This window comes from Myotis lucifugus, unplaced genomic scaffold (assembly GCF_000147115.1).
Source record: "Myotis lucifugus unplaced genomic scaffold, Myoluc2.0 scaffold_3, whole genome shotgun sequence".
Taxonomy (NCBI): Eukaryota; Metazoa; Chordata; class Mammalia; order Chiroptera; family Vespertilionidae; genus Myotis; species Myotis lucifugus.
The window spans coordinates 3,032,869-3,051,962 of NW_005871051.1; the positions used below are offsets into that span (position 1 = coordinate 3,032,869).

The 19,094-nt window shown below is 36.6% G+C and overlaps 1 protein-coding gene across 4 annotated transcripts in view; it reads right to left on the reverse strand.

Annotated features, from left to right (window-relative positions):
- STK17B (serine/threonine kinase 17b) overlaps positions 1-19,094 on the reverse strand; it is a 27,408-nt gene that overhangs the window by 6,207 nt on the left and 2,107 nt on the right. For 3 of the 4 annotated variants that reach the window (XM_023759755.1, XM_006082364.3, XM_023759752.1), the window contains exons 2-5: positions 12,011-12,175; positions 5,432-5,644; positions 2,183-2,327; positions 962-1,088 (exon numbers count right to left, since the gene is read on the reverse strand). In XM_023759755.1, coding sequence (XP_023615523.1) covers positions 962-1,088; positions 2,183-2,327; positions 5,432-5,644; positions 12,011-12,132 — 607 coding nt within the window. In that variant the 5' untranslated portion in view covers positions 12,133-12,175. The remainder of the gene's footprint in view (positions 1-961; positions 1,089-2,182; positions 2,328-5,431; positions 5,645-12,010; positions 12,176-19,094) is intronic. The other variant, XM_023759757.1, reaches the window with a different exon arrangement.

The window sequence follows — 19,094 nt, forward strand, 5'->3', positions numbered from 1 at the left end:
TTCTAAACATTACCATAAATTTCAAATTAGTACAGCAAAACTCAGATTTATGCTGAATAATAATGCTGGTTTCAATGTATGGTTTCCTAACTTCTCAAGAAAAATTGTTTCCAAAGCCTAGCAGTGTTGGTAATAGAGCCTTTGAGACCTACATATGGTCAGCTGTCACTGCAGCACCTACAACCTCTTCGTATACTTCTGGAGCTGTGTTATCTAGAATTACAATAACTCATTCTAGGACACTATTGCCTCTACTAACATTCAGAAGTTAGTCATGTGCTGCGTTTCTCACTTAGGGAACGTCTTGCTGTGAGCAGCACCTGCTCTGCTTAGTTCAATGTCTGCATAGGGACAGCAATACACGCAGAAACAAAAGCGTATAGACAGATTACTACTATAAACTTAAAACTTCACATTTACATGCTGCCTCATATGCCTTAAAAACCTTCATAGTCTAATCGGTTGATCTAGTACAATGTTATTAGATTATCTAGTCATAAATTTTTTTGTCACACTTCTTTAAAATCCTTTTACAAACTGAGGCAAAATCTCACATTTTAAAGCAGCAACAAACAACAAGGAGTCCTGCTCCCAATTCCTGCGAACTGAAGATATCTGTATTGTCAACAGCATTAGAGCTGAGACAAGACCGAAGGAGAAGTGATGTCTACCCAACAGCCCACTTGATCTGTTTTCCTCTATTTCCTGCTCCCTAACTTTCTTTTTACCCACACATTAAACTTTTGAACGTATATGCCTAATATGCTGTGAATTGTTGTGAATGTCTCAATAATCTTATATTCATTACAGTTCATTCAAGTGTGTCATAACCAAATCTCATTGTACTAAAATACCCGAACCAAATATATCCTGAAATTAGATGCTCTAAAATATATAACGTAGAGGCGTCATTTAGTTAATAAATTTCAAAATGGTGTAGAAAATAAGAGAAAATTCTTACCTAAGTATTCAGGTGTCCCCATGATTTCCCGAAGTTCACATGCATTTCCTAGTTTTCGAGACATTCCAAAATCTACAATTTTTATGTCCCCAAGAGGGTATATGCTGCTCAATAATATATTCTGTGGCTAATAAAGCACAACAAAAATATGATCAGTAATATACAGCAATAAAACACTACTAGTCTCTGATCAGAGGTAAATTAAGTACTTATATATTTCATATGAGTCATTCATGAAACATTTGCTAAACTATTTAGAAGGAGCTATAGAGTCAATGATAAAGTAAAAATGTCACTCAGAGGATTCTTGGTTTGGGGAAAAAGATGGATACATAGATTGATTAACTGATTATGAGCTAGAGAATACTCAGTAGTAATGACTACTTAATTCTGCCCATAATAAAGCCCAAGAAGACTCTGCAGTAGAGAAGATGCTTAAGCTGAATCCTAAAGGATACACAGGACATGCCAGTTAGAAAGGTGCCCTGGGGAATCGCATGAACGAAGGCTTGAGGGAATAAAGTACATACATTTCCAGAAACAGAAAATGGTTCAGTACAGTGTGATGGTCCTGGATCTGATGTAGGTTAGACAGTAAGCTGCATGGGAAAGTCTACGGAAGGGAAATTATACAGAAAGGAAAGAGTGCAATGTCAAAAAATAAGATGCAGATGGATTCCAATGTTAAGGTCCTTTAGTAGCTGTGGCGGAAGGATAAGGAGAAAGAATAGTACCATGAGAGGCTGAAGTGGTGACAGGGCTTGGGAAAGGGGCCTGAATGATCTGGGGGGAGGGCGGGCAGAGGAGCAAAAGACTGAAAACCTCAAGAGAAAGATGAGCGTGAGGGAGCAAAGGAATGAGGACAAGGAGGAAGCTACCTTCAGGGATGGGTCAGAACTGAGTATTTTAGAGGGAGGCGGTTGATAAACAGGAAGATCCAGGACGTAAGAGTAAGGTGGTGTGGGGTGCTTTAAGGCTGAGAACATGGAGAACTGATGGTTTAAGAGCCAAGTGACTACTGTGAGCTGCTCACACATGCAGGCCTCTCCTCTCGGGCAACACAAGCTTAAGTCCATGCCACACAAGGGAAACAGAGAGCACACCAGTGCTGCCTCGACCGCAGATCTGACTGCTGCTTCCTGCCAACCCAGCCTGCCACTGTGCAAACCCAGAGCAAAGAGGAACGAGTGTAGCGGTGCTTACAATTGCATCTTACGTTACCTTTAAATCAAGGTGCACAATGTTATTCTGATGCAGATAATAAACTCCTTCAAGTATTTGTTTGATGAGTCTGATAATGTCACTTTCAGAGACCATTTCCGCCAGCTCAGGTAAACACAAGTTGAAAATTTCTCCACCTGCAGCACTGACATAAAATTCAGATAATAGAAACTTGAAAAATCATTGACCTAATATGATGCTTTTAAATACTGTATCCCTGTTAAGTAAAAGACACACAGCCATCTACATTTTAGTCTCCAAATGCACATTTAGAGTAGAAGAATGGCGTGGGAGGGATCTTTAAGGAATAAAGTAGATGACAAGAATATTTCAAATTATGGATGCTAATATTTGAATATTTAACAAATAAAATTAAATTGCATTATAATTCAATAATAACTGCCTCAACTGCAATAAAAAGAATAGCTGACACTAGCAGCTCAGTTCTGCTGCCCCTCCATTTTACTCATTTTTATTTAACTACAAATATCACCTATTTTGATCTTCATGACAACCTTGTGAGGTAGGTGGCTATTACTTCCATTTTACAGATGAAGAACCAAGTTCAACGAGGATACAGCAACTTGTACATGGTCACATAGTAAATGGAGGAACCAGAATCTCAATCTGTATAAAATGGGTGAGAATCAATATTCTTCACCAATATCCTGTTTGGCAGCTTCACAAAGAATATTTGGGGCCAGAACCCAGGTCTTTTATTTATATGTATGTATGTATGTATTTTTAAAGAATTGAACAGCCAAAGAATGTTGACAAAGGCATAGTGAAAAATCCCTAGGTCTGGAATCAAACAATTAAAATCCTAAATCTGCTATTTATAGCAATATAATTTAGGGCCAGTCACTTATTTGAGCTTCCCATCCGTAAAACAGAGCTATCACAACACAACAGATTTTATTTTTTGAGGACTAACTCTAAATAATAAGATAAAAAGGTCTCAGTCAGAACATCATGCAAAAAAAATCTAGATGGTTAGTTATCAAATTTAAAAGGTATGTTTGGGAATATCTCAAGTAAAGCATATTCTATATAATAAAACAGGAACTCACTCACTCTAGGAACCATTATTTTTATTTCTTTGGCTCACTGCTATATCCATAGCATTGAGAACAGTGTCTGACATGTAGAAGTGTTTGTTGAATGAATGAATGCATGGATGGATGGATGGATGGATGGATGGATGGATGGATGGATGATGGAATAGGCAGTCAAGTCATGCTTCAGAGCAGCTGAAACTGAAATTCAGAAATCTCAGTGACTGCCAAGAAGAAGAGCAAGTCATAATGTATTAGGAGCCATAAGAAAAAAAATCAATGGTTGTCACAAATTTGAGTCTCACTCACATTGAAAGACAGGGGACTGACCCTTCACACTGCTGATGTAACTCACAGTCCAGTCATCCACACCGAGTGTGCCAGCAGCCAGGTGCCCGCGCGCAGAGGCCGCAGGGCTGCGCTGCTTTGCATTTTGTTTGAGAGTCCAAAGAACCCCGTGGGGCAGCTGGTAGGGAGCACATGTGAAGCTCTGATCCTGTGTACCTCATACCTCAGCTCCCCAACCCTCTGCATCTCTCAGCATACTGATGAGAAAGTAACTTTGATATCTGTCTTAACTTTATCATGGTAAAGACAATCTGAGTAGGAGACATTTAGTTTGCTTTAAAATGTCTAGCAGTGAACTCCACCCTGTGCACACCTGTAAAGACACTGCACATAACACGAATGCGATGGTAAGTGCATGCGCCTGTTTCTCCTACTGTAACATAATGACACACACTGAAAAGCATCGACCCGACTCCAGTGGGTTGCTGCAGCATGAAGTTAGATAAGCCATGTAAAGTACCGAATACAACAGATGTTATAAGGATCAACGCAGATCATCACAGTGTCTGACACATGATAAATACTAAATAAATATTCGCTATTATTACAATGAGCAACAAATACCAGTTCCACACCTAACCAACATCCAGCCTTTCTGGATGTGGGGCTTCTTGATGATTATGAAGGCAATTTTCAAAAGTCTTCGCTAAATTAAAATTCAGTTTTAGAAACACTGCATCATACATATAGAAGTATATGTAATATATTAAGTGAACAAAAAGGTTAAAATAGAGTATGCCCAATAGATCACAATTTGTTTCTAAAGGTAAATGTGCATAGACTGGAAAATAAGAATGATTTTTAAATATAGGAATATGCCATAAAAGTAAACATAGTTTACATATGATATCCATTTTCTGTATCTTCTAAATTTAACATAATAGGCTATTACTTTTGTAACCATGGAAACTATCCTACCAGTTTTTTGTTTGCTTATTTCAGTAACAAGGTCAAACAAATACTATGACTGTCAGCCTATCAGATTGTCTCTTCCTTTCAGTTTGGCAAGCTGACCAATGTCTGTTGTAGGACTACCATTTTCCCCACAAAAGAGATACACAGGTGGAGCTACAGAAATAGAAAGTGAGCCAGAGTTAAGAGGAAAGAAAAAAAACATAACTTAAGAAGCAGATTACAGAAGTTCGAAGAAACTGGATAAATACTTTGGCATGTAAAGGAAACTATCAAGACACCCACCAATTAAATGGTTCAGTTAATATGGCAAGATGTCAACAATCGGTGAATCAAGCTGAAGAGTAGTGTTATTCTTTCAACTTCTTTGTAGATTTGAAGTTTAAGTCCTAATATGTCAAAACTTTTGAAGCATTTTATTGTTGCCATTTAGATCAGCGGACACCAACCGGTGGTCCGTGAGGTCCGAAAGGTTGGCGACCGCTGAGTTAGATGATTGAAAAAAGAGGATTTTATGAAAGCTGATGATGCTCCTTTGTATATTCATCCTCCAAACCTAGAATTCCATCACTGTTTTGGAAAAATGTCAGCTACTTTTCACGTAGTCAAACATGCAGATGCCATGTAAGTAGATAACTTTTTAAAGGTCAGCTGAAGAATCTGACACATGTAGTACTCACAAAAATGCATGAACAATGAAATCATATTGGTAGTATCCTAGGCTCTTCTGCTACTTAGTTTTAGTGTCTGTGGGGCTGTATTCTTAGCCTTGTGAAAGCAGATGAATGTAAAGTACCTATGTTCCTGTAATATCTCATCAACAGGAATGCTCACAAGATCTTGTCAGACCTTTATCATTCTTGTCTTGACATTTCAAGTCACCCTATCCCACCAATGAAGGAGGTGCTATAAATTTACTAGAGTGTATACTTACTATTCCAATACCAAAATGATTTCACTTGTGTTTTCATAGACTTCATGGAGATTGATCACATGGGGACAGGACCTTGCCAACTCAAGCACGGCAATCTCGTGCAGGATCTCCGCGCGGCAATCCTGTCCTCTTCTGCGCTTTTTTAGGAATTTTGCGGCATATTCTTGGCCAGTTGATTTTGATATGCACTGTCTAACCACAGCAAATTTCCCCCTGGGAAGAAATGACAAGCAATTCTAACTTTTCCATAAAGAACAGTATTAGTACAACACAAATACTGCTATACCTCCAACTTAGAATCAACCTTTTCAAAAAATCATGCCATGAAATTTATCATTTTTCTCTTAAACTGCTGCATGTACTTTTATAAAATGTACAGTATTACCACATAAAAATAAGAAGGGCAAATGTCGCAATAGGATGACGGAATTACATTTGTTCTTCCCTATAAATATATACATGATCATTGTACACCAACTCCATGCCATACTCTCCACATAAATTACTGTTTAGCCCTAGGCCGGTTTGGCTCAGTGGAGAGAGCGTCAGCCTGCGGACTGAAGGGTCCCAGGTTCAATTCCCAGTCAGGGCACATGCCTGGGTTGTGGGCTCGATCCCCAGTAGGGGGTGTGCAGGAGGCAGCCAATCAATGATTCTCACTCATCATTAATGTTTCTATCTCTCTCTCCCTCTCCCATCCTCTCTGAAAGCAATAAAAATATATATTAAAAAAATTACTGTTTAATATCACACAATCCTACAGTAAATGCTACTCTTGTTTTGTAGGCTCCAGAGAGGCTGTGTATCTTGAACTCTCTAATCAAAAAGGCTTTCCTTCAAATACAAAAAATTAAGACGAACGCAAAAATTCATACCTGACACTTAATTTTATTAGTGTAATCACTTTGCCTTTCAACACCACTTTTAACAAGCTTTGACGCTTCCTATCACAATTTGTCAGTTGTATTACCAGTAAATCTCTTAGTATTGCTCAGTAGTCTATGAAGCCTGTAACAGTTGTCAAAGGTATGTATATATGTCCTTTGGAGAGAACTAAAGACAGTTCACCTTCTACTAAGAAATTAATGGTTATCAACAGCTATGTACAAATACACCCATTACCATCATGTATGTCATTTTAGGAGTAAGTATGTGTTTAGCTCTCTCCAATAAATGCTCAGCATCTCAGCCAAAATTTAAAGACAGAGGCAAATTGTATATTCTCAGCCTATAGTTGCTCAAAATCTAGTTTCCCAAAGACCTGATGTTATTTTGAGTAATACTACTTTACGAGACTAATAAAAGCTACAAACTGCCTATCCAGAAAAATGTACATGTGCCCTTAAGTAGTACGTTCTACATACAGTTTCAGGGGGGTTTCAGAGTTCCAAGCCCATTCATACAACTTCTAAGCCTGAGGACAAGAAATCCAAAATTAAGGAACTCTATCCTAAGGTTCAAATGACTCTCTAGATACCAACAGATCCAGTATAAATAAAGGATCTGCAGAGAGTAACCTCTGTCCCACCACTCCTCTTGCCCCAATGGCCCTTCCATATACTTCTAACATGGCATGCCAGGTGCTTCCCAAGGAAAGTTTTTTAATTCCTTTGGTATTTGGGTTTGGGGTGGGGCCAAAATATATTGTTTGATTCTATTTTACTTACTGTTCTCAAGGACCAGGATGACAAAGATTCCTACTCTTTATTTCCCAAATTTCCTCCAAATTGATGCCAATGAAATACACTGGAAATCACACTGAAAAACTATAGCTACTAATGCCAAAAAAGTAACCAAGCTATAATTTGCCTCCTCTACATTTATCAAGATATAAATCAACTCAATAAATCTGCATGGACAAACCTGATTCTTTGAAAGAACTTTTCATTTATTATTTGAGGATGCTTAATTTTAACTACAAGATATTTTCTTACTGTATGCAAAGAAATCCAAATTGATGCATTTCAATGAACACACAAAAAAGTTAATAATTCCTTAGCTTTCTTTCAAACCGCTGGTATTTTATACCAGATAAACTGAGTCGGACTAAGAGTAAATGACTCATGGAAGGTCATGTATGGGATTGGAGTGCCAAGAGTTCCACTGTGGAATGTGAATCCCTGGCTTTCTGCTCTATCCACCACAAAACAATTCCTCCTTTTAAGACAGCTGTTTTTTAATAAGTCCAACTCACGCACTTCTGCCAATTCTTTCTTAGGTTTAGAAACAAAATTTATCTAAAACAGAAAGGAAATTTTAAGTTTTATGAAGAAATCCACTCTGTAAAACTTAGGAATCAGAAATAGTAGGCCAAGAAAATTGTCCACATATTTTATAGCACTAATTGTAACAATTCAGTTCAACTATAATTTTATGAATGTATCAATAAGCCAGGATTTTCTCAGAAACAAAGAGCAAAACTAAATACTTTTTATCGAATTGTTTCAGGTATTCTAAATATGCTTTCTTAAGCAAGTTTAGTTCTCATTAGTCTAGAAGCCGTGGTCGGCAAACTGCGGCTCGCGAGCCACATGTGGCTCTTTGGCCCCTTGAGTGTGGCTCTTCCTAAGCCTTAGGAGTACCCTAATTAAGTTAATAACAATGTACCTACCTACATAGTTTAAGTTTAAAAAATTTGGCTCTCAAAAGAAATCTCAATCGTTGTACTGTTGATATTTGGCTCTGTTGACTAATGAGTTTGCCGACCACTGGTCTAGAGCAAAGGTGACCAAATATTGATAATTATTTATTTGCCAATGTTCACCACTAAGTAAAAGCCCAGTGAAGGCAGAGACCCTATGTGTCCTAGTTGCTACAGTAATTATAAAATCTCCATTAGCTAACTAACACATAACAGAAACTAAAGTATCCGTTGAATAAAGCAAAAGTTAAGCCACTACTATAATACCATATATTGTGCTATTTTGAATCCTGTACTTAAAGCATTTATATTTTTAAAGCTTATTTGCGATTCCAATAAAATGTTACTTATATATTCACTACCTTATTTACATACCTTTAAATAAGGTTAAGTATTTTTATCATAATTATCAAATGACTTAGGAAAAAAAACAAGTATTTGATTTCTATTCTAAAATGCTAATTGTGGTTTAGAATTATCAAAATAAACTTCAATACATAATGTTCCTACATCAACTATAACAAAAACTAAGAAAATTTAAAATCCATACCAAGTATATATAATTAATTCATACCCTAAAAAGGCAAATCTGAATAGATTTCCCAGCAGTGAAAAGGTCTAGTAGTTACCCTGTGCATTCTAGAACAGACAATAAAATGTGAGAGAAGGGGGAGGGCAACCACAAAGGAAGCTGACGTTTATTTCGGCATCAGCCTCACCCTCTGACCACAGAGGCCTATGAAACTTGCCTCAGTTGGGGTGAGGGTAGGAAAAAACTTAACCAACATGTTAAAAAACAGGAACAACACAAAGAGCTTTGAGAATAGTCAAAATTGAACTACTAACACTTGCATGTTATTTTAGTTTGTTGAAGAAAATTCTAAAACACTAACATCTTAAGATTAATAAAAAGCAATTGATTTAGAAAGGTAACTTTGTAGTTCACTACATGCCAGAATTATGCATTCAGATATTTCAAAATGTACAGGCCTCAGGATAAACAAGATTACAATGCTAACTTCTATTAATCAGGATTACAATCCTAATTAAAATTGGTAATGATATTAAAAGAACTTAGTCCTGGCCTGTGTTTCTCAGTTGCTAGAGCATTGGCCTGCTCCCTGAAGGGTCACGGTTCAATTTCCAGTCAAGGGCACATACCTAGGTTGCAGGTTCCACCCTCAGGCCTCGTAGAGGTACCTGAAGACGGCAACCAATCTAGGTGTCTCTCTCACATTGATATATCTAGTATCTATCTCTATCTCTCTCTCCCCTTACCCCCCCTTCCAGTCTTTTTAAAAAAATGTTCACAATCAATGGAAAAAAATATCCTCGAGTGAGGATTAACAACAACAAAAGAATTAAGGCAAGTTCTTGGCAGAGGAAATGTGATTTCCAATTTATCAAGGTTTACTAGATATATCAATATTTACCATAACAATTTTAAAAAATGCTAGGTCTCTTTCATAAAGATATTAGAAATCTGAATGTGTTTCATCAGATTCTACTGAGAGTCTTTGCTCTGAAATGTTAGAGTATATATGATTCAATTTATGCTTTTTATGTTAGCATCTTATTTGTAAAACAATTGAGAAGTATTAATACCGTCCTCTACAAAGTTTAACTTTTCCTCAAAGAAATTTTATAGACTTTCTAGCTCCCAAATGCCCTATTTTGCAAAGTTAATAAATGTTTGTACATTTACTCATTAAAATAGTGACTTAGAAAAGCAGAAAAGAATGCCCTTTATTGTGTGTACTGTTCAAGGCATAGTCGGTTACCTGCTCAAAGCAGTTTCCAAACATTTTTGCAACAGAAGGAAAATTGGAGACTTCTAATCCACCCTCTCATCTTAAAGAAAAGGAAATCACACAACTAAGAGATCACACAACTTTAGGTTCAGAGTAAAAATAGGTCAACTGACTTCCAGTTTAATCTGTTTTTACAAAATATACTAACGGATGCCATAGGACACATATCTGACATGGCTGCCAAAAAAGAAGAAAGAAAACTCCCAATGGAATCTTAGGCCTCCTCAAATAAAGTTGTTTTCTACTGTAGATGGTAAGACACTGACAATCCTATCCATCCCAAGTCTCCTTATTCTCAGACTAACAATGAAAAAAACAAAGTGGTCAGAAGAAGGCTACTGGAGATGAGGTCATAAGATGAGCGTTTAAGGAAACCGGCAATGCTTAGCCAGAGTCCAATCTCGGGAGGATTGTCACAGGGACATTATAAGCAGCCACAAAAGGAGAACCTGCCTCCTGCAGATGCCAACAGAGAGAAAGCAGAACTCAGTGTGCCTAGGAAGTGCTCACAAAAAGGAACAGACGTTCTCAGGCCGTGAGTTCCCCATCACCGAAGCAGTCAAATTGAGGCTGGGTAAACAGCTTGCCAAGAAAATCATAGAAAAGACTGCTGCCCTGCCTAAAAAGTTGTTTTAGGAGATCACCGACCGCCAAAGTCCTTCCCAGGCCAAGGTTCCGTGACTACGCCACGTGAGATAAAAGTAACTAGAAAGAAACGTATGCTTTCCTGTGACAATGCAGAGAAATCATTAAAGATTTAGAGCAAAACAATTTTATAAAACATTCTGAAAGGTTTTAAAAACTGTATCTTTTAATACATCACTAAAGTACTATGTTTTAACACATAATAAGTATGCCAGAAATGTGAAATAGGAAACATTTAGTTCCTAGTCTGGTGAGGCAGGTATCGTCATCATTTTGCAAAATAAAGACTGCATCTATCAGGATGTTGGGTGCAACAACTGCATTCAGCTTAGCAACATAATTACTTTCCATGATTCGGTCCATTTTTGTTTTCACATTGAAATTAAGGTAAAAACCAATTATACTATTTTACTGTAAATTTATCAATGCAAATACAGACTTAGTAAAGCATTTTAACAGAAGCCAAAACACTGCCTCCAGAACTAAAATCAAACTGAAGACAGAGGCCGATCACCATTTTCTAACCCTCTGATAACTGTCTTTAAAGCTCAACAGATGCTGAATATATAACTTAAATACCTTGGTTTATCTTTTATAACTTTGATAAGTATTAAAATGATAGCACTAAATGGTCTTATAATCTCAGGTCATTAAGGAATTTACACCTTGGTTAAGTCAAAACAGATTAGTATTAGTGTAAGTACAGGTTTTACTGATAGAACATACATTCCTTTTTTACACAGAATTCTAATATCAAATATGAGTTAATTTTTTTGTTTAATTTAGGAAAGAAGGGGAAAATCTAAACATTTTTTTAAGCCCAAACACAATACCCAGGAATTTTTTATTTGACAAAAACTTATATAGCACTCTACTAAGTGTTTTATAAATATTAACTAATGTAGTCTTCACGATCACCATGTAAGATTTATACAATTATCTTCACCCCATTTCTCAGGTGAAACTACATCATCAAGAGGGACAGTCATTGCTGAAACCGGTTTGGCTCAGTGGATAGAGCGTTGGCCTGCGGACTGAAAGGTCCCAGGTTCGATTCCGGTCAAGGGCATGTACCTGGGTTGCGGGCACATCCCCAGTAGGAGATGTGCAGGAGGCAGCTGGTCGATGTTTCTCTCTCATCGATGTTTCTAACTCTCTATCTCTCTCCCTTCCTCTCTGTAAAAAATCAATAAAATATATTTTTTTTTAAAAAACAAAGAGGGACAGTCATTTACCTGAGGTCACTAGGCTAAGCTGCCTCTTCCCAGGTCCACCTCAGACAACCCGAAGTTAGGGGACAGAGCAGACATCCTAACAGTTCACTAACCCTCCCGTCAGTTACGACTGGGCCGGTATAGTAACAGAGAGATGATGACTTTTCTTTCTAATCACTGTTAAGTAACGACTGAGTTTCGTATAACTAAAGATACACAAATCCAAAATGTGAATTTAAACAGCATAAAGATCATACAGTTTCCTTACCTTCCTAGCTCTTTAGATGTCAGTGTATAAAAATTATTGAAGTTTTCCATTTTCATTGGAGTTTGAGGAGTTGTAGTTAGCAAGCCTGAAATACTTCGGCAATCAAATCTTCTCCTCGACATGTTAGATGGCGTCCAGATATGCTTTTCAGTCACTTCTTTTTACCTATTTTTTAAAAAAGAGAAGAGACAGGATATAACTTCAAAGTAGCTCAGGGACAAAAAAAAGATATCTCAGACAGGATGTGCATTACATTATCAGCTCCAAATATAGCTATAAGAAAGCCAAAAAGAAGATTTAAAGAGCACATTCTCCCCACCAGGAAAAAGATTCACACACATAAACTGGTATGGTACTTGAACTATGTTACTGACTTCATTCAGAATAAAACTGCTGTTAAAAAAAACAACAAAACAAAAACCTGTAGCCCTAGCTGGTTTGGCTCAGTGGATAGAGTGTCGGCCTGCGGACTGAAGGGTCCTGGGTTCAATTCCGGTCAAGGGCACATGCCTGGGTTTTGGGCTCAATCCCCAGTAAGGGGGTGTGCAGGAGGCAGCTGATCAATCATTCTCTCTCATCATTGATGTTTCTGTCTCTCTCCATCTCCCTTCCTCTCTGAAATCAATAAAAATATATATATTAAGAAAAAACCTGTACAATTCTTTTTAAAAAGTTATAATTTAATACAAGCAATCACTCAATTTCATTTTGAAACTAAAGTTTCATCTTCATAAAACAAGATAATTTATCATAGCAAAGTAAGGATTATTGTTTTTAAATATAATTCCACATGGCCAAACAAACTTTGTGGTGAGTTCACCCTTTGGGAGTTATATTACTGACATCTGAATGACTACAAGAAGCAGAATTTGTTTCACAGACTCTACAATTCAATACTAAATTCAGAAACTTTCATAGGTCTTAAGAGTGTCTTTTTTTTGGCAGCACCAAGCACAAAGCCTGCCATGGACAAAGAGCTCTATAATTTTGTTGCATGAGTGGCTGACCATGCCGGAGTTCTCATCTACATCTGAAGCTCATATTTACCTCAAACTTTGTGATATTTACACGTATTCAGTTTTAACATCCCAGCTACTATTTCCTAGTAATGGAGTTCATACAACAGCAGACTATATATCTGAAGCTACGTCTCACTTTCTGCTACACCTATCTAGTAAGAGACGCAGTATTATTCTCCGAACACCCTCTGTAACACCCCCCAGGCTTTTGTTCTTTCTCTGCCACATTTTCCTCTCCTTATTTCCTACTTGACACGAACTGTTTCTTTACCTTCCCCGATCCAAATGCCAGCTACATTCAGCTTAGCAAATAAGCAGTGTGACTGAGGTCAGTGTTTTCAGCTTCTATGTCTTCTCGGTTTTATTCTTAAGTCAGACAATTTTTTTCTCTCACTCTCTTGGTCTTTGGGAAAACAAAGGCCTAGCTGGTTTGGGGGTACACCTCTAGTAGTCTAAGGGTAGCAGCGTAGCATTCTGAAATAACGTTTGGACTGAATCACATCTGAGTCTGAATCCCATTTATCCATCACACCAGCTATGTGCTCCTAACTAAATTATTTAACTTTGTTACTGTTATGGGCTGAATTATGCTCCCCTCAAAATTCAGATGTGGAGCTCCTGACCCCAGTACCTCAGAAAGCGATGCACTTGGAGAAGGGCCTTTACAGAGGTGGCTAAGCTAAAGCGAGATCATTCGGGCGGGCCCTGATCCAACAGGACTGGGGTCCCAATGCAGAGAGGACATCCCTGTGAAGACACAGGGAGAGGCCATGGAAAACCCAACAGAAAGGCCTCAGCAGACAGACCCTGCCGACACTGATCTCAAGCTGCTTCTCTCCAGAATTGTGAGACAATACAGTTATGTTGCTTAAATCACTCAACCTGCAGACTTTATTATGGCAGCCTAGGAAACTATTTTAATACAGCTACTTTTAAAAATAAGAAATAAATGTTTCCAATAAATATCACAACACTTGCCTTTCAACATTACTATTTTGCCGTATTGTGTTTAAATTGATAAATGAGACATCACAGACCCAGTTGAAGCCTGTCTCTTCTTTGCATCCCTAGTTTATATTCCCACTACTACTGGGTGGGAGGGCTTACCATTTCGTTGCCAACATTTGCCCTATTTGGAGTTTTAACTTTGGCTATTCTAGTGTAATGAGGGTGAAATGGAACTTTGTAATTTGCTTTGGATTTCTGATTACTCGTGAGGAATGCTTCGATCCTGCTGCTTCTGAAGTGTGGATGATAATAGAACCTATCTTACAGAGCTCTAAAGATTAAAAATTAAAATATGATGAACTCACATAGAATGACACCGGTACAGTGCTAATCCTGAGACTGTATCATGACTGTCCAATACATAAATATTGTTAATATTCTAGCCAAAGGGAGTCTCTATGCAGTCTCTGCCATTGCTGAGTACTGTTTCCATATACAAAACTCTCAACCCAAGTTAGTTTAAACTTGATTCTTAAAATTCTCTTTTTTATTCTGTTTTAATGAACTATTTGTGTATTTTTTTTTAGCTCTGATGACACTGAGTTTCACAGGTACATATTCCTCTCTTAAAAAGTCAATAATTATCAATTCCTATGCTCAATCTATTTCTTTTATATCATCTTTGTATTTTTACAAAATTTTTTCTAAATTTGAAAGTCTATGTGGGTCCTAGCCAGTTTGACTCAATGGCTAGAGCGTCGGCCTGCGGACTGAAGGGTGCCAGGTTCAAGGGCACATGCCCGGGTTGCATGCTTTGATCCCCAGTTGGGGACATGCAGGAGGCAGTCGATCAGTGCTTCTCTCTCATCATTGATGTCTCTTTCTCTCTCTCCCTCTCCCTTCCTCTCTGAAATTAATAAAAATGTATTTTTTTTTAAAAAAAGTTTATGTGAAATCTAAAGAATAAAAGAAATAAAACTAAAACAGACTCAAAGATATAGAGAACAGACTGATGATTGACAGAGAGGAAGGGGGTTGGGGAACTGGGTGAGAAAAGTGAAGAGATGAAAAAGTACTAATTGGTAGTTATAAAACAGTCATGAGGAAGTAAAGTACAGCATAGAGAATAACAGTCAATAATATTGTAATAACTATGTATGGTACCAGGTGGGCACTGGAAATATTGGGGAAGTACTCTGTAAAGTATGATTGCCTAACCACTATGCTATACTCCTGAAACTAATACAGAATAATATTGAATGTAAACTTTAGTTTAAAATTAAAAAATAATTTTTAAAAGTCTATGAATATGCATACTTAATGATCACATTTATGCCACATACACACACACACACACACACACACACACACTGAGTGGCCAGATTATTATGACTGGCCAGATTATTATGACCACCCCATCAGTACTTCCCTGACACTTCCAAAAATACTGAATATTGAAAACTTCCTAAGAAAATACTCTCAAGGTTTTATTATTATTTGCATAACTAATTCACTTCATTGTACTGATATATCTATATATCTATATAGATATATAGATATACACGCACACACACAGAAAGAAAACATGTACCTGTATCATGGATGCAAACTGGCTACATTCCCCACAATCAGGACTTGGGAAACATGAGGACAAGAACATACCACATTCAACCATAGAGATAGAATACAGGCTCTAGAATGTGCACCTCATCTCAATTCTAGAATCTAAGATGTCTATTTCATGCTGTAATATATCAACTACAAAGTAATCTATTCATAAGAAATTTGGTTGAATTAAGATATATTTACAAATAAGTATTCTCTGTTCTCAAGTTTAAAAAATGTCAATATGGATCTTACAGGTAGTCAAAAATTTATGTTCGATGAAGCTTTATAATTGTGAAAAAAAAGAAACTTGTGGAATGAATGAACCCCAAAGTCAAACAATTGGAAATGGTTAAATACACCTAAATAATAGGATATTATATACTCAAAAATTGTGCTTTTAAAGAATCTTTTAAACTCAAATTATAAAGTGAAAAAAGGAAGACATAAAACTTTATAAACAATATGATAATTTTGTGGGAAAATAAAAAAGCAAATAGCAGAAGACTGAGAACAATGCAAAATGTTGACAGTGGTTATCTTTGGGTGGTGGGATTATGGCAGTATTTATACTTTCTGGTGTTTAAGTTATCTATACTAAGCAGATTCTACTTTAACAATCAATAAAAATTTAATAAATACCTTTGGGTAAAAAAGATGGATGTAAATATATATGACCGGACTCTAAGTGCAGAAACACATTTGCAACAGCAAAACATAACTTTTTACACATTAAGGGTTTACTTGGCTAGAAGTTCAAGAGCCATTACCACTCAGGTTTTTTAAGGCCTCAGTGTTTTCTCTGCATTTCTCAAACCTATTTCCAAAGATTATTTTTCATTATCGCCCATTATAATAATTACCATACGCACTCAGATGTGGATCAGTGAAGGGAGGAACAGAAGGAAATGTTAGACTTGATCTGGCCTTCACTTGCTTTCAAGGGAGAAAGCAAATGTGATGTGATCAAAGTAAGACAATTCCTAAATAGCTCTAATTTTTAAATATTCATCATAATATTCATTCCAAACTTATCAAGCAAAAATATTTCACAAAAATAGAATACATCTACAATAAACGAAAACACCTAGAGAACTAAGTGGTCTGCTTTGATCTCTCCATTAGCTTCCCAGTACCTACGAGCTTTTAAGTCCTGACACATGACACACACAGGCCGAGGCCAGGTGCAGCCCAGCTTCACTTCCTGCCACTCATGTCTCATATTGTGCCTCCACATCTCTGTTATACTTTCCTGCCTGAAACAGCCTTTTTACCTTTCCTTAAATGGCTAACTTTTCTGATGCATCCTTCACATCTCAACATAGAATGTGATCTCCCCCCCGCCCCTACTCATGGAAGCTTTGACATTGTTAAAACCCAAAAAAGTTGGTTTAAGTGCCTCTCCTTTATGCTTCCAACAGGACCCTTGACATGTCTCTTTACGTCAATATCTAACGTGTTAGATTTCAATTATGTTTAGTGTCTAAAGAGCAATAACCATTTACTTTTATGCTAAACTCCCAGCAAGGTGTCTGGCACCTGGTAGGAATTATCAAAATGTTTGATGAACTGAATTATAAGAATTATGAAATAAAGCAAGAAGCATTTTTAGGTACATCTCAAATCATCAAGGGTTGTGCAGAACTTGAGATCTATCTTGAAATTATAGTATTGGAGCTCTAAATGCAGCTAGTCTCTGCTTAATTTGGTATTTGGCTACATAAAATATTTTAAACTGCTACTAGAGAATTTCAATTCTAAACAGGATGCCACAAAATATGGAAATATGGATAAAATCATTTCATCAGATATTGTAATGTAACACCAACAGACCATTGATTTTGTATTTTCCTGCCTTTCCAGACTAGGTGGCCACCTGGTTTCATGTAAATACCTACTTCAGCTAAGATAACATTTTAAGAGCTGCCTCAATCAGGAAATTAATTCAGACACTGCCCTGTTAAGAACCGATCAATCTAGATTTTCCTGAAATAAATTTGAAAGGCAATGGAAAGCAAAGTGAGGCACAAGATTGTAAGGAAACAATTCCTTTCTACATAGGCAGTTACAGCTACAAAGTTTTCCCTAGGAATCAGAGAACTGGAGATGTGTTTATCTAGCATCCATCAAAATAAATGAGGAACTTTCTGCTAGTGTGGCAGAGGGCTCCATTTTTAATTAGTCATTGATTAGAAGTAAATGTAATGCAGTAGACGTAAGAATAAGGATGATTTCCAATTTCAAGGAAGAGACTGTATCCCTTGTGTTCTACTAGCATATTTTGTTTTGTTTAAGATCGAGTATAAAGAATAATTCAAGAATTTAATCATTTGAGAGTCACAATAGCAAGACAGTTAGCTGACTCTAGTCCAAACAGTCTAGTATATATACTACCCAAGGGCTGAAGTCCCTAGTAAGGACCCCAGGCCCGATCCTGTGCCAGCACAGTAAGGCCTGGTGCCATCTCTTCAACTTTCAGAAAATCAAACCCTGTAATTGTGAAACAGTATAGGAAGATGTTGCAAAACGGAAGTACAGTGGGCCAACACACACACAGTGCTTGCCATTCATCAGATGAAAAATTAAGTTTCTGTTGTAAAATAAAGTACTGTTTACTTATAGTATTCCTGAAGTACTGTTTATTCCATAACTATTCCAATGCAAAATGGAATATGATCATCTGAGGATTAAAGATGAAACTACCACCTCACTATTAATATAAATTTTTAAAAATGATTAAAGTATTACTGTGCCCTCTTTTGGGGAAGAAGTTGCAAAAAGTCAGGGGTGCACCAAAATATGTTGTATATTAATATCAAAAGAAACTGACCAGTATAGATGTTAAAATTCAAGGATAAATGTATTTGGGAGAAAAAAAGAGTAAATAAATGAAAGAAATAAAAAAGTTAACAAAATATATCTTAAAAATTGCATTTATCATAACATGTTTAAATAAAAATGTGTTTGTAATTTAAATTTATAAGTAAATTTGTTAATTAAAATATTCAAAGAAATGTGCTTTGATTATAGTCTTCAATAGAATATATACCACTTAAAATTCCATCATTGAATTTTGTTATCCATACTGTGGAAAACTAAAACATTTAAAGTTTTCCCAAGTGAAAAGGAAGTACATAAATGACTGCTAATGTTTCTGACACAATCAATACCCTTAGGATACAAAATAATTCTTTAAAAAATTAAGAATCAATCAAAATCCTTTAAAAGCAGAAAATCTAAAAGCACTATTGTTAGCTGCCCATTTTATACACAGGAAATATGCTCTACAATACAATATATGTGCAATTTCATGACAATTTTATGATTAAGTGAAAGTGTTAGTTAGCAATGGATTTCCTTGAGTCCTGGGTTTTAAATTGGGCTCAAAGATTAAACAGGAAAATTTTGATAAGGAAATGCTCTCATAACTATCAACAGCTTTTAAAATACGTTTACTTAGTGTTTTGTAAACACTGTAGTGCAGCTTAAAATAAATCGTTTGATTGGAAACA